This window comes from Ictidomys tridecemlineatus, chromosome 15 (assembly GCF_052094955.1).
Source record: "Ictidomys tridecemlineatus isolate mIctTri1 chromosome 15, mIctTri1.hap1, whole genome shotgun sequence".
In the NCBI taxonomy this organism is placed as follows: Eukaryota; Metazoa; Chordata; class Mammalia; order Rodentia; family Sciuridae; genus Ictidomys; species Ictidomys tridecemlineatus.
In genome coordinates, this window is record NC_135491.1 from 7,702,795 (window position 1) to 7,716,916 (window position 14,122).

At 40.8% G+C, this 14,122-nt stretch overlaps 1 protein-coding gene across 1 annotated transcript; it reads right to left on the minus strand.

Annotated features, from left to right (window-relative positions):
* Positions 1-12,367: 12,367 nt before the first annotated feature.
* LOC101962664 (vomeronasal type-1 receptor 4) lies at positions 12,368-13,897 on the minus strand. Its single transcript, XM_078033257.1, has one exon. It carries the CDS (start codon positions 13,352-13,354, stop codon positions 12,440-12,442), a length of 915 nt encoding a protein of 304 aa, XP_077889383.1. The 5' UTR covers positions 13,355-13,897; the 3' UTR covers positions 12,368-12,439.
* Positions 13,898-14,122: the final 225 nt, after the last annotated feature.

The following is a 14,122-nucleotide window of genomic DNA, read 5'->3' on the forward strand; positions in this document are numbered from 1 at the left end:
CAGTCACTGTGAGATCCCAGCTTTCTCCCCAGGCACTGGAGAAGCAGCAGGGAAATGCACCCACAGCCAGCCCTGAAGTGAGGGCCACAAGTGCAAGGGCTCATGTGACATGGCAATTCATCTGGAGTCACAAAAGACAAACAGGAAAACCCTGATCTTCAGTATGTTCAAAACACAAAGCACCTTTTACTTACCACCTGGTGACTCAAACTCTATCATGGAAAGCACTGTGGACGTGCCTTCCAGAAGTAAATGTGAAGACTGGATGAGAGCCTGTGAAAGAATGATGGCATTAGAACAGGAACAGCAGAAGGAGCCCTAGAAAAGGAGGGAGAGAGGATTTCTGTGAAGGCAGCAGAAAAATATCAAAGAACCTCAATAGAAAGGAAAAGCAAAGGCAAACACAGTCCTTGGAAAGACTGCTGCATTTAACCCCTCCTGTGAGACTGTCCCACTGCCCCATGTGAAGGCTCCACAGTGTCAGGTGTACAGTGTGAGAAAGACACTGAGAATCCACAGGTGTGTGTGAAAAGGTGATGTTGGATGGACTATGTCAGTGAATTCAGAGGAACGAGACATGAGAAAACCCTAGGAGACTCGACTTACCATAGGTTTCAGACCCGCAGCCAGCACAGTGCAGTGCTCCCCAGCATGACATGGAATATTGGGGAAAAGGGCTTCCTAAGGATTCCCAAGGAATGCTTCAACAGCGTAGGATGCCAACCACCAGATGCAGAAACATCTGCAAACCCTTCCTAAGGGCAGGAAAGTGGTTTCTCTTAATCACACTGTGAGGGCAGCAGAGCCTTCACAACAGAAGGAAATGCAGTTGAAACATTGATGACAAGAGTGTGTCCTTCCACTTCCTGATGAAAAGCAATCTGCACAAAATCATGGCTGACAGGAATCCCACACTGTGCAAAAGGATTCTAGCAACTGAGCAAGTGAGTTGTCATAAGTGCAAGGAGGTTCAGGATTAGAAAGGTCAGCTGTGTGACCACCCCCAGTAGAGTCAAGGAGAAATCTCATGAACCTCAATAGACACAGAAAATCATGGGATTAAATGCCACACATATAAAGTTAAAAGTTTTACAGATAAAAATAAAAAGGATTTGTTTTTGTGAAAAAATATCAATAATGTCAACAATACCCTGTTTGGGTTAAATGAGGAAAGCTTCCCTCTCATATCAAATACCAGTGCAGACAACTTCTCTCTCTGCTTTTGCCCCTTATGACAGTAGAGGGCTTTATTGTCAATACAGAGGCAATAATTTATAATCACTGGGAAAAAGTCAATATTTTATTTCTTCATACACGTATCAAATTCTGAGGACAAACTTCTGAAAACAAAGGGCTAAATTATATGAATCATTTGAGAGATGATGAAGTGTCTGTGGAACAGCTCAGTATAAAAGTCACTTGTGGTCTGTATTCCACCATAAAACTATTATCCAACACCATTCAAGAATCACACAGTTAAGTTGCATCAAATAAAATGAACCTCCAAATTATTACATGATAAACTTAGGCTATAAATTTTATAAGAAAATTTATAAATAAAAATGGGCATATCATGAGAGGAAGGACATTCAGGAGGAAACCAGACATCAAATGCAGTCCTTACCAGGCGTGGACTGGGCAGGGGGAATAGAGTCCTGGGCTCCCCTCCTCTCTCTCCCAGGCCCAGGGCTGCAGGGCCCTGCTCCAGGCAGTCGGCCTCCCTGACTCAGTGAGGAGTCTTGGAAAGGCTGCGCCTGGCCCTGTATTTCAGGGGCAGAATGACAGGACCTCTCCTCCCAGAGCACATCACTCACCTGTCCCCTGTTGCCCCAAGGACCTTGTTTACTGTGCCTCATTTTGAAGCCCAGGAGGAGTAACGGGTCCTCTCCCAGGGGCACCGGGAATCTCCCGGTGGACTGCCAGGTGGAGTGAGTGCAGTCACTGCCTGAGAACATGGTTTTCCCACGATGAATCCAGAAAGTGAATTTTAGCATCCAGGAAGTCATTAAAGACTAGTTTCCACACAGCTGGTGGAAATGACCACAAGCCTGGATCCAAGCCGACCCTGGGCAGGACCCTGAGGACTCAGGAGGCCACTGTGCCTCCTCTGCCTACAGTGGGTTTTACCTTCCTCCAGGCTCCATGAAGCACAGGCTGGTACAGGGCACAGTGGGAACTGCCACCCACAGCACAGGGAGCTGCCATGTGTGGAGCACGCATGGCCCTGTGTGGACCTGTCTCTGCTTTCAGAATTGTGGAGACATGGGAAGTGCTCCAGAACTGAGCTCTGAAATGTTTTCTACGCAACCTGTGATAGAAGCTCAATAAATGTAGTTAAAGCACATTCCTAACGTGATGAATTGTGAAATGAAGTCAGTGTCTCTCAACACCTAAAATACATGCTCCCAAGACTAAAGAAATGTTAGTTCTCCTAAGGCCCAAAGTCCCTGCATTGCCCATATATTCTTCACCTTCTAAAACCTGTGCAGATTTAAATTTACCAGTCCAATCTTTGGGTTGTTATGGGCTTGTGCTTTTGTAGAAGGCATATGCTGCATGAATTCTTCTCAAGTTGACATTTTTATCTTCTAGAGGGATTAATTAATTTCCGGAGCTTAAATTTGAAGTTGCTGGTTAATTTTTTTCCTGCTGCCCTGCATTCCTTGTATGAGTATGCTAGAAAAAAAACATTAATTCTATGTAGAAAATACCTAGCATGAAAATGCACAATAGGAAATTAAAAGAAAATCAAAGGGTACAATCCAAAAAGAAAAAAAATAAAAATAAAAATAAAAAAAAGAATCCACCAAACAAGTAAAGAAGGCAGTAGTAGAGATAATGAGAGTCTAGAAGAGTTGAGTGACACTGAAAGAGAAAAGGGGTAGTCGTCACTCCTTTCCTACCAGGAATATTTGAAAATTGATAGGATTAAATTCGCCAATCAAACCCCAAGTTTCCAAAAGCTGTAAAATCCATAGTTCAACTGTGTGCTGCCCAGAGAGCTTCACCAAACACCAAGGACACAGGTGAATATAATGGAGTGGGTAGGATTTCATGCACATGAGAGCCTAAGGAGGGCAGATTGGCTTTGGCAGAATCAGGCAAATAGACATTAAGTCATGATCACAAGAAAGCAGCAGGACATTATGTGTTGATCAAAAAAATGAATATTCTGAAGAATGTATAATACCCATTATAAAGCTGTGCACACCAAAAAAAAAAAAACGGGGAGAAGAGGGGGAACAGGTACAGATATGGAGTTTAGGGCAGAGTTTGCCCTTCCTCTGGCACTCTGTGGGTACACGTGCCATCACATGTGTCAAAAGCCATGAATGGCTGGCTGGTGCTGAGACCTGTAATCCCAGCTACTCAGAAGCCTGAGTCAGGAGGATTGCAAGTTCAGGGCTCACCTCAGTAGTTTAGCAAGATTCGGCCTCAAAATTGGAAGAGTTGCTGCTCTAGGCATAGGTACAATGCTCTTGGGTACAATAACCAATACCCCCCCAAACACACATAAACACAAAACCACAGAAGGAGCATCATTGAGAGTGAACCCTGGATAATGATGATATGTCAGTCTATGTTCTTCAGTTCCAAGAAGTGTTTCACTATGCTGAGATACCGAAAGAGGGAGGCTGTGCTTCTGTATGAACAGAGAGAAGGGGGGAGGTGACATTCAGTCCTTCTATGAACCTAAAACTGGTCCAGAAAATTAATTTTGCCAAAAAAGAAAAGAAAAACCACTAAACTAAACCCTACATTACAATTCTGCCTTTGTTCTGCCTTGAAAACGTAAGCCATTTTTAGCAATGTCCCATAGCATATGATGCCATAAGAGTGGTCAAAATGTTTCAGATTTCAGGTGTTTGTACTGAGGATGCTGAACCTCTTATAGTCTGAGAATTCTGAGATATAGCTCTTGGGATTCTGTGAAATCCATAATCTCGGGTTTAAGCGAGGTGACAGCAGGTACTGTTTAGAGCCCAGTGGTGGACATCTAAGGGGACAGGGGCTGGGAGGGCCCTGCTGGGGCTTCAGGAAGCTGCTCATGCTGTTTCCTGATTCAGGTGGGGAACCTGAGTGTATCCACAGTGAAAATTCAGAGAGCAGTAACATTTTAGGACGTGCATTGCAATTCCTTTAAGAGACAGAAAACTAACCAGGTCTGTATCCTTGAAGGACAGCTGGATTGTGCTAAACCTGGATGGAGTAGAGAAGATGATGGAGAAGAGAAATTTGAGATTTTTTTCCTCAAGAGGATCATGAAGGGAGGAAGGCAGAGAGGGCTGTGGAATCACTCAGCCCATTGAGACTCTGCAACTCATTATCAAGAGTTAAAGCTGAAGTTGGTGACAGCAGGTAGTGTTTTGATTCTGCAGTCTAGCTGGGAAAAATAACTGGGAGTTGACAGCAACTTGAAGATTGAAGTGGGAACTGCTTTATTGCAGGGAAACTCAGTGAGAACTGAGCAGAACTCAAGGTAGCAGGCACCCAAGGTAGCAGGAGCCACTTTATTGCAAACAGCAGAGGTATATATACCTAACTGATTATACACAGCTTGACTCAATTAACATCATCTAGATACAGAAGTCAGTCAATAAGGAATCCTCACCATCTTAATGGCTCAGTGGCGTTGCCTAACAAACCACTCATCCTGGCAAACTGCCAGGTGCCATCTTGACTTGTTTTGCGGTCCCCAACATCTCCTCCCTTTTGTTTTATTAAACAATAAGTATGTGGTTTAGGGACCATGCCTTTTTTAGGTTGTCCAATACTACATATGGTCCTTACCCGTCATTGGATTATCTGATCTCAAATTGTCAGCCTCCTGGCTTAGGTTGGTACCATTGTAATTGGATCTTACCCGTCTTTGACTACAGGCCCAACATATTTAGCCATACTTGTGGATAATGACCATAGTGGTTTTTATACAAACACCAAAAACAAACTGCCACAAGCAGAAGGAGGAGGATACATAATGCCACGATACCAAGTCAATGACGACTCCAAGTAAAAAGCCCTTGGAAAAATTGTACCACTGATGACACTGTCAGCAAAGATACCCTGGTACTATTAAAAGTTACATTTTGTTGTCTCAATAGATTTATAATGCATAGAACTGATACACAGTCTAGGTTCTACAGTTTGTGTGATAGCTATCATAGAAGCTGCAGCAGCAACAGCAGAAAGAGCAACAGCTGTGATGATGGTAGCTGTAATTCCAAAGTCTCATTTGATTTTTCAGTAATACTGAAAATTCTTCTTTTTTTGTCTTCACTGGCACTGGGGTGAAAGTAGGAATTCTGGCAATGATGGCTAAAGAAAATTGTGTAGCATTCCAGCAGGCACTAAGAAAACAATTTTTGGAACAATTTACATTATCCTGAACAGAATTATTAGATATAATGAAGAGGAAAGGTGAAAGTAAACAAATAGATCTGTTAACCTCCTTTTTTGTTCACTTTTTAAAAACAATACCCAATTTAATGACCTGCACAAAGCAAGACACAGCTATTTAATCTCTTGCCAGACATCGCCCCTCTTGGTGTGATGCTGTACAGGTCTCTGTATAAAGTCCTTGCTGTCTCAGCAGCCAATCAACTTATAGTTTATTTTTTTCTGGGTTTTTGTTTTGTTTTGTTTTCTTTCTAATCGAGGTGTGAAAAAGTTCTAGGTTCAGTTGAAATTCCTGATGAAGAAACACAATTGAGATTTTTTTCAGTGATAAAATCTGCATATTTGTATTTCAACAATGTAGCTAAAACTTGATGTAAATTCCTCCTTTTTTGGCTTAATGAATATCATTTATTCAGTATGAAATCTTTATACTATATGTTCCACGTGTTAAGAATAAATGTACATTAAATCTTGGTTAAAAAAAAAACAATACCCAATTTTAATTAAACTGTTTAAATCACGTGAATAAAAGATATTTGGATCCATTTTTTCATGAGCGCTCCTCATATATGATATATGGACATACGCACATACAGACATACAACACATAACACAAATGTGCACACATAACATACAACACATAACACAAGTGTGCACACATAACACAATAGTAGAGGCCTTGTAGCTTTTCACAGGCGAAATCTCCATTGCAATGTTTAAAAACTCCACAGTTAATCAAAAAATAGAACTGATCAGAAAAACATTAACCTAGGTCTGTATAAGCTCAAAAAATAAAACAGAAAAAAGCATCCTGGCTATCACCTGGGTTTGACTCTTCTTTTAAAATCTCATCCTTCTTTCTGTAACTTGCATATGGGTTTGAAGGTATTCCCACAAGTAAGCCTCAAGGTTTTTTACATTTGAAATAGGCCTTAATGGTACTCATTATTCATTAGCCTCCAGGTATGGGAGAACCATTGTTGCAGATGTAAGGATGGCTAAACTTGAGTTCTGGATATCAGCTGTTATGGATTTGAGCCAAATCATCTCCTTTTTGGTCTGTAGAAATCACTTTAGTTAGTCTCTCTGGAATCCAAATCGGCTGCTGTTCTCCCCGTGGAAACACACAAACAGACTCCCGACTCCAGAGAATCACTGGGTCAGGACCTTTCCTTTGTTCAGTGAGAATATCCTTCCAAAGTACCTTTGGCTTATGTACATTTTTTGGACATATGTGCCTTTCCACATCACTAAGCCCTGATGAATCCAAATTTAAAAAGTTTAAAGTAAAAAGGGTTATGTTAAGTTTATCTTTGGGGAATTTATATCCCTTCCCAATTCCCTCTTTTTGTTTTAGTAAGTTCATTTTAATAGTTTGATGGGTTCTTTCAGCTATGCCTTGTCCCTGTGGATTATACGGGATACCTGTTATATGAGTAATGCCAAATGATGAGCAAAATTGTTTAAAAGAAGTAGAAGTATAGTCAGGGCCATTATCTGTTTTTAACTGTTTTGTAACGCCCACAGTGGCAAAATTTTTGTAAACAATGAGATATAATATCTTTAGTTTTTTCTCTGGCATGTAGGTAACCCATCAAATATCTGGAAGAAGTATCAACTGTAACATGCAAATATTTTAATTTTCCAAATTCTGGCAAATGTGTGACATCCATTTGCCATATATGATTAGATATCAGTCCTCTAGGATTGATTCCAAGATTAACTTGTGGTAAAAAGGTCACACAATTTTGACATTGTTTTACTATATGTCTAGTTTGTTCCTTAGTTATTTTAAAATGCTTATGCAAGGTATTAGCATTGACATGGAAGGATTTGTGATAATTTGTAGTTTCCTCTAGTATAGAAAAAATATGTATGTCATGTAGTTTTATCTGCTATGTCATTGCCCAAACTAAGGGCTCCAGGCAATCCTGTATGTGCCCTGATATGTCCTATAAAGACTGGATCTTTTCTGTCCCAGGTTAGACTTTGTATAGTGGCAAACAAAGAGAAAACAGTAGAGGAAGGGGAAATCCTACCAACATCTTCAAGGGAATTTATAGCATTAACTATATATTGAGTGTCAGAAAATAAATTAAATACAGAATCTTTAAACATCACAAAAGCTTGTAATACTGCATTAAACTCTACATTTTGAGCTGATTGTTCGGGTACTAAAAATGTAAAAACTTGATCGGGGTAACTATTGCTGCTGTACCATTATTTGACCCATCAGTAAATATAGGAGCATTCATGATAGGTGTTTTCTTGTCATTTTTGGAAAAACTACAGGATGCGAGGACCAAAAATACATCAAAGGATTAGATGGTAGGTGGTTATCAAATGAACAAATAGATTTGCACATGACTATTGCCCAAGTATTTAACTAATTAGCTAACTCATCAATTTGATTCATAGTATAAGAAATTCAAAACACTCCCTTTGCTGCTTTTATTCCTTTGAGTATTAATTGTCCTACAGCCTCAGGATACCTAGTAAGAATAGTGTTAGGAGAATAAGATAAATGTATCCATAATAATGGACCTTCTTGCCAAAATACTCCTGTAGGAATATTTTTAGTTGGTAATACAATAAATAACAGAGGCAAACTTATATCAATTCTATCTAAATGCATATTTTCCATATATGTTTCAGTGAGTTTTAATGTATTTCATGCTTCAGGCGTTAACATGTGGGGTGAATTTGGATCTGATGGACCTTTTAGGATATCAAATAAAGGTCCCAACTCTCCTGTTGGTATGCCTAGATAAGGCCTTATCCAATTTATGTCTCCTAACAACTTTTGAAAGTCGTTAAGTGTTTTAAGTTGATCTACACGTATTTGAATTTCTGGTGGGTGGACCATGGTCGAGGATAAAAAACTCCTAAATAATTTATTGGAAAATTTAATTGTACCTTATCTATTGTTATCTCTACATTATAATTTTTTAATAAGTTTGTAAATGTGGCATAACATTCTAGCAATGTATTTTTATCTTTGTGTGCTAATAATACATTGTCCATATAATGAAATACTTGCAGTTCAGGATTTTGATTTCTGGTGGCTGGATTGCTCTGTTAACATAAATTTGACACATAGTAGGACTATTTGCCATCCCTTGAGGGAGTACTTTCCATTCATATCTCTGATCAGGACCTTCATGATTCAGCGCAGGACAGTAAATGCAAAACGTGGACTATCCTCAGGATGAATTGGAATGGAAAAAAAACAATCTTTAATATCTATAACTAAAACATACCAGGTTTTTGGCAAAGCAGACAATTGAGGAATCCCCGATTGAGCAGGTCCCATGATAACCATTTAGTTATTAATAGCTCTTAAATCCTGTAATAATCTCCTTTTGACAGATTTCTTTTTGATAACAAAAATGGAAGTATAATGGGGAGATACAGAAAGTTGTATATGTCCCTTCTCTAATTGTTGATTGAACAGGTCATGGGCTGCTTGTATCTTTTATTTAGTCAGGGGCCACTGAGGAACCCATAGTGGCCTTTCTGATTTCCAAGTAATTTTTATTGACTCAGTGACCCCTCCTGAAAACCCAATCCATGTCTATCTGTTTTTTGATTTATTTATATTGGTGCTGCTATACCTTGTCCTTATTCTCCTAATCCTTTTCCTTTCCTAAAACCTTGTCCAGCCATAATAGTGAGTGCATTTGGATTGATATGTGAAATGTTATTTGTTAATGTTAATCCCAATTGACCTAAAACATCTCATCCCCATAAATTTATAGGAAGATGATCCAATACATATGGCTGTATAGTTCCTTCACATCCTTCAGGATCCTTCCATTTTAATACCATTGCACTTCTATGGGGATTAGTCGCCACTCCTAGGCCTTGAAGCGTTTGAGTGGCTTATTGTAAAGGCCAATCCCTTGGCCATTTCTGACGAGAGATGATGCTAAGATCTGCACCTGTGTCCAGCAGTCCATTAAAATTTTTTCCTTGAATAGTTAAGTTTAACATAGGGCGAGAATCTAAATCTAAAGAAAGCATAGCCCAATCTATACCTATGGAGCCAAATCCTTTGGATCCTCTTTCTACAGGATGACTAGGAAATTTATCATGCATACTAGGTAATAAGCCTACTGTTCCTTGGGGAAGAGGTCCTTTTACCCCTGTGGGAATGATTTAAACTCCCATCTCTGGAGTTAGTACTGCTTTGGCAGAGGCGCAGATGTCCAATCCTGCACTCCCTCTGGTTTTTCTGATAAGGGAGTTAACGGATAATGTGTCCTGGGCACTACCCTGATGGTGTTGCTGGGTTCCTTCAATGCCCCGTATATTTGTAGTCGTGGGCCCCAGGGCATCGGGCCCCCTTGTCCATTTTTTGGCAACAGAGTACCCTCTACAATAGTCTGAGAATGGCATTCATAAGCCCAATGTTTTCCTTTATGACATTGTGGGCAAACACCTAGTATTTTTCTTTTTGATCATACCCAGTTTTGTAACTTGTTTTAAACCCTCCTCCTATGGGGCAATTCCTTCTAAAATGTCCTGCTTGACCACAATCATAACATGTTTTTGGCCTGGCACCTAAAGCCTGCTGTACTCCCTGGGTTACTGCAGCTGCCAAGACTTGCCCCTGCACCACTGGTTCCCCAATATCTCTACACAACTTAATGTATGCATTTAAGTCTTTTATTTCCAAGGTCTAATAGCCTCCCTACACCATCTACTGGCTTATTCATAGGCTAGTTGTTTTATTAATGGCATTGCTTGTTTTACATGCCCAAAGACTCTGCTTGCTGTTTGCATAAGCCTATCCACAAACTCAGAGTAATGTTCATTAGCTCCTTGTATTGCCTTAGATAATTGACCTTGTAAATCTCCTTCTCCTTGTAAAGTCTTCCATGCCTTAACCGCAGCTGAAGTGATTTGTAAATATATGGCAGGATCATATCTAGTTTGTTGCTGCTGATCCTCATAAGGTCCTTCTCCTAGCAACATATCTAGATTTCTCTGTGGATACCCGGCTGCTGCATTTCGCTTGGCAGTCTCCATACAGAATTCCTGATTAGCAACTTTCTATAACAGATATTGTCCTCCATTTAGCACAGCCTTACACATGCTAGCCCAATCTGCTGGTGTCATTTTATAATTTGCAATGGATTCAGCCATGCTTACAGTAAAAGGGGTTGAGGACCATAGGTTGCTACAGCTTCTTTCAACTGCTTTACAGTTTTGAAATCCAAAACCTGGTGATATCACTGCGCTCCCTCATCCTCAAGTACAGGGCATGCTAATCTTCGAGGTCCTGTGTCAGGATCCCATCTATCAACTATGGGGGTTGGGGGCCACCCAGCATATATTGTCTCCATAGGTGGAGCTGTTGGTTGAATACTTACGCCCCCTGGTGATAGAAAGGTGTTAGTAGCAGCCTCCTGTTGTAACTTCTCTTCCTCTAAACTTTCTTCTCCTGTCTGACTAGCTCGAGAGACTTTCTCTTTTACTTGATCTAAGATGTCTTCTCTTTCCTCTACCATAGTCTGAACTGAAGGCTTTGGACTAAGCAAACAAGATCGTATCAACGTCCATAATAGTAATGTGCCAACTGGCAGAGTTCCTGGGCTTTTCTTTTCTATCCTTTTTAAATCTTCACCATGATGGTCCCTTTGTGATATTAACAACCTCTCCTTAAAGAACCATGGGCTACATTTTTGTATCATATCAACGTATGCCCCAACTGTTCATGGTTTTACTGTGATGCCTCCTTCCTTTAGCAATTTACTTATTACCCTTTCGGTTTGGTTTTTACTAACTTCTGATCCCATGTTTCCATAACAAAGATAACACAACCCACTAAGAAAACACAAAACAAAACCAAAAACAAAACAAAACAAAAACGGAGTAAAAACACACTGTATTAATTTTTCTATTTTCTTGAAATGTGCATCAGTTCTTTCTCCCTATCTGTTCTTCAGGGGCAAGGAACTTTTCTTCCATCCTATTTATTTCTAGGGACAGGCAGCTTAAAACTGAAACAAAACAAAATGAAACAAGAACACACTGGTGTCACCCATCCTTAGGGGGGAGCACTTTACCTTGTCACTTACTCCCAAGCATCCTGGAGCTTCCCCGTACGGGCCACCATATGCCCCAGTCCAGCTGAGGATAATAACCGGGAGGTGACAAGCAACTTGAAGGTTGAAGCGGGAACTGCTTTATTGTGGGGAAACTCAGCGGGAACTCAAGGTAGTGGGCCCAAAAGGTAGCAGAAGCCACTATTTTGCAAAACAACAGAGGTATATATACCTAACTGATTACACACAGCTTGACTCAATTAGCATCATCCAGTTAGAGCAATCAGCCAATAAGGAATCTCCACCAACTTAATGGCTCGGTGATGTTGCCTCACAAACCACTCCCCCTGGCAAACTGCCATGCACCATCTTGACTTGATTTGCGATCCCCAACACTGTGATGTAAGCTGCTTCCCTCTGACACAGTCTTCCACAATGATGTTCTCTCTAACGTTGTGCCTGAGGATTGGAGCCAGCCTATAGACTAAGACCTCTGAAACAATGAGCCCTCAGATAATCCTGTCCTCCTTTAGAGTGGTTCTGGCCTAGTCCTTTAGTCAAAGTAGCAAAATAACTCCCTAACACAGACACAGAGCAACAGTTTCTTAGGCCAGCACATTTTAATAGAAATATGAAATCCACAAATGTAATTTTATATTTTTTGTAGCTGTATTTAGAAAAGCCAAAGCAAGCAGATAAATCATTTTAATGTCATATAGAAAATGCACTCATTTTACAAAAGTATAATAATTTAAGGATGTAATAAATATGAAAATTGTTGCAGTGATACATACATACACTTACTCAAACTAAGTCTCCTATTGTGAGAGCACAATAGATTTGTATAGCATATGAATTCAGACTAGTGCCATTTGAAGTGGACAAGTTAACAAGAAAAAAAACTTTTTCCAGACGAATCATGAGGGACTCTCTTCTCTATAAGCATGGTGGGACAGTTCAGCCATCAAATGCTCTTTGTAAACCTGTAATTCTTATTGTGAAAAGGATGAAGTAAATTGGGAAACAATTTTATTATTTTTCATCAGCAAAAATGGGCAGATGGTTGGGTAGCATGAAGATAAAGCTCCACTCAACCCCTCCAGCCTTGGGATTTTCTTGTGTGCATAAAAGGAATAAAGAGTCACATAGTTGTTTGAGAAGTAAAAGACCACAAAGCAACTTGCAAGCAGGAGGATTGTGCGGGTGGCTTTGTGTTCAGGAGATGTCTGGGAGGAGACACGGGAGCTGTGGAGGTGCTGGGCTCTCCTGTGGTGTCTATGGAGGAGATTCACCATATACAGGCTGGTGCCAATCATGAGGAACACAAACACCAGGTCATGAATCAAGATGACACTTAGAAATCTCCCTGCATTTTGGTTTCCAAACTGCCTGGTTTGGCAGTATGGATGAACATAGCCATGACCAACCAGAGTCAAATTTCTAGTGGCTGTTATGGTTTCAATGGTGTGGATGTAGATGAGCATGTTGATGATCCAAAAGAAAAGGAACGAGGGACAAATCTGTGTATGGAGCTTAAATTTAAGCCACGCCCACTTAGAGTTCCTGGGACTGACAGTGATGGCTTGAAAGGCACTCAGGAGAGAGGTGGTGCAGATGGAAACACCCCGAGTCACTCTGTACATATACAGGACTGTTTTGCAACCAACATCGTCCAAAAATTGTCTGACTCCAAAGGATGACGCTATATGTGGTGTCAATGTGAACGTGATTGTCAAAGTATTGGCCAAGGTGAGGTGGGAAAAAATGGGATCCATTAGCCTCTTCACATGACGCTGGACTGAGAAGGTGTGCATGTACAACAGGAAGAGGAACAAGTTGCCTGGGACACCAATGCACAGCTGAGAGACGAGGAAAACACCAAACACGGTGTCACTTGGGAACATCATTTCGTTATTATGACCTCGCTGTGCTCAGGAAGGAATCCAGGACTTATGGGTAGGTGCAGTACATTGAGCTACACTCCCAGCCCAGGAACATTATCCTAATGATGACTCTGAATTTTTAATGAGGGAAACTGGCCCCACAATGAAAAATAAATAATTATTTAGAATTATTTTTAACATAGATTTGCAGTAATAGTCACTGTTCAGTAGGAGAAGAGGATGATGAAGTATCTACTTCTATGTGTTTCAGGGCCTGTTGAGACCCTTCCAGAGCCTGGATTCCAGGGATTCCTGGGAACAACAGATCACAGAGGCAGGTGACAAAGAAGGTGAAATTCAAGCCACATCACAGCATTCTAGGACACTGAGCAGGGGACCTGGGGCTTGTGTGAAAGACAAATGTGCAGGTTATAAGGCACATTTTCTTTGGAGCCCATGCTGTTTCATCTTCAGCCTGTGTTCCTGTGGTGTTGCTCTGCAGAGCATAATCCCTCTAGGACACAGACTACCTGTGTGCTGATGTCTTGGAGTTTCATGACACATACACTTCAGCCGAATAAATGATGGTTAAACACTCATGGGACATAGCGTTTCCCACCTGGGGACTTTTCATCTCCCTCCCTACCCATGGGTCAAGCTGCGATGATCTGAGACATCTGTGGTTCTCACACCTTGTGCAGGGGTACTGACATGCAGAAGGTCGAGGCCAGGATTGCTGCTCAGCGACCCACACAGTGCTCCACACAAATCCCATAACATTTGAATATCCAG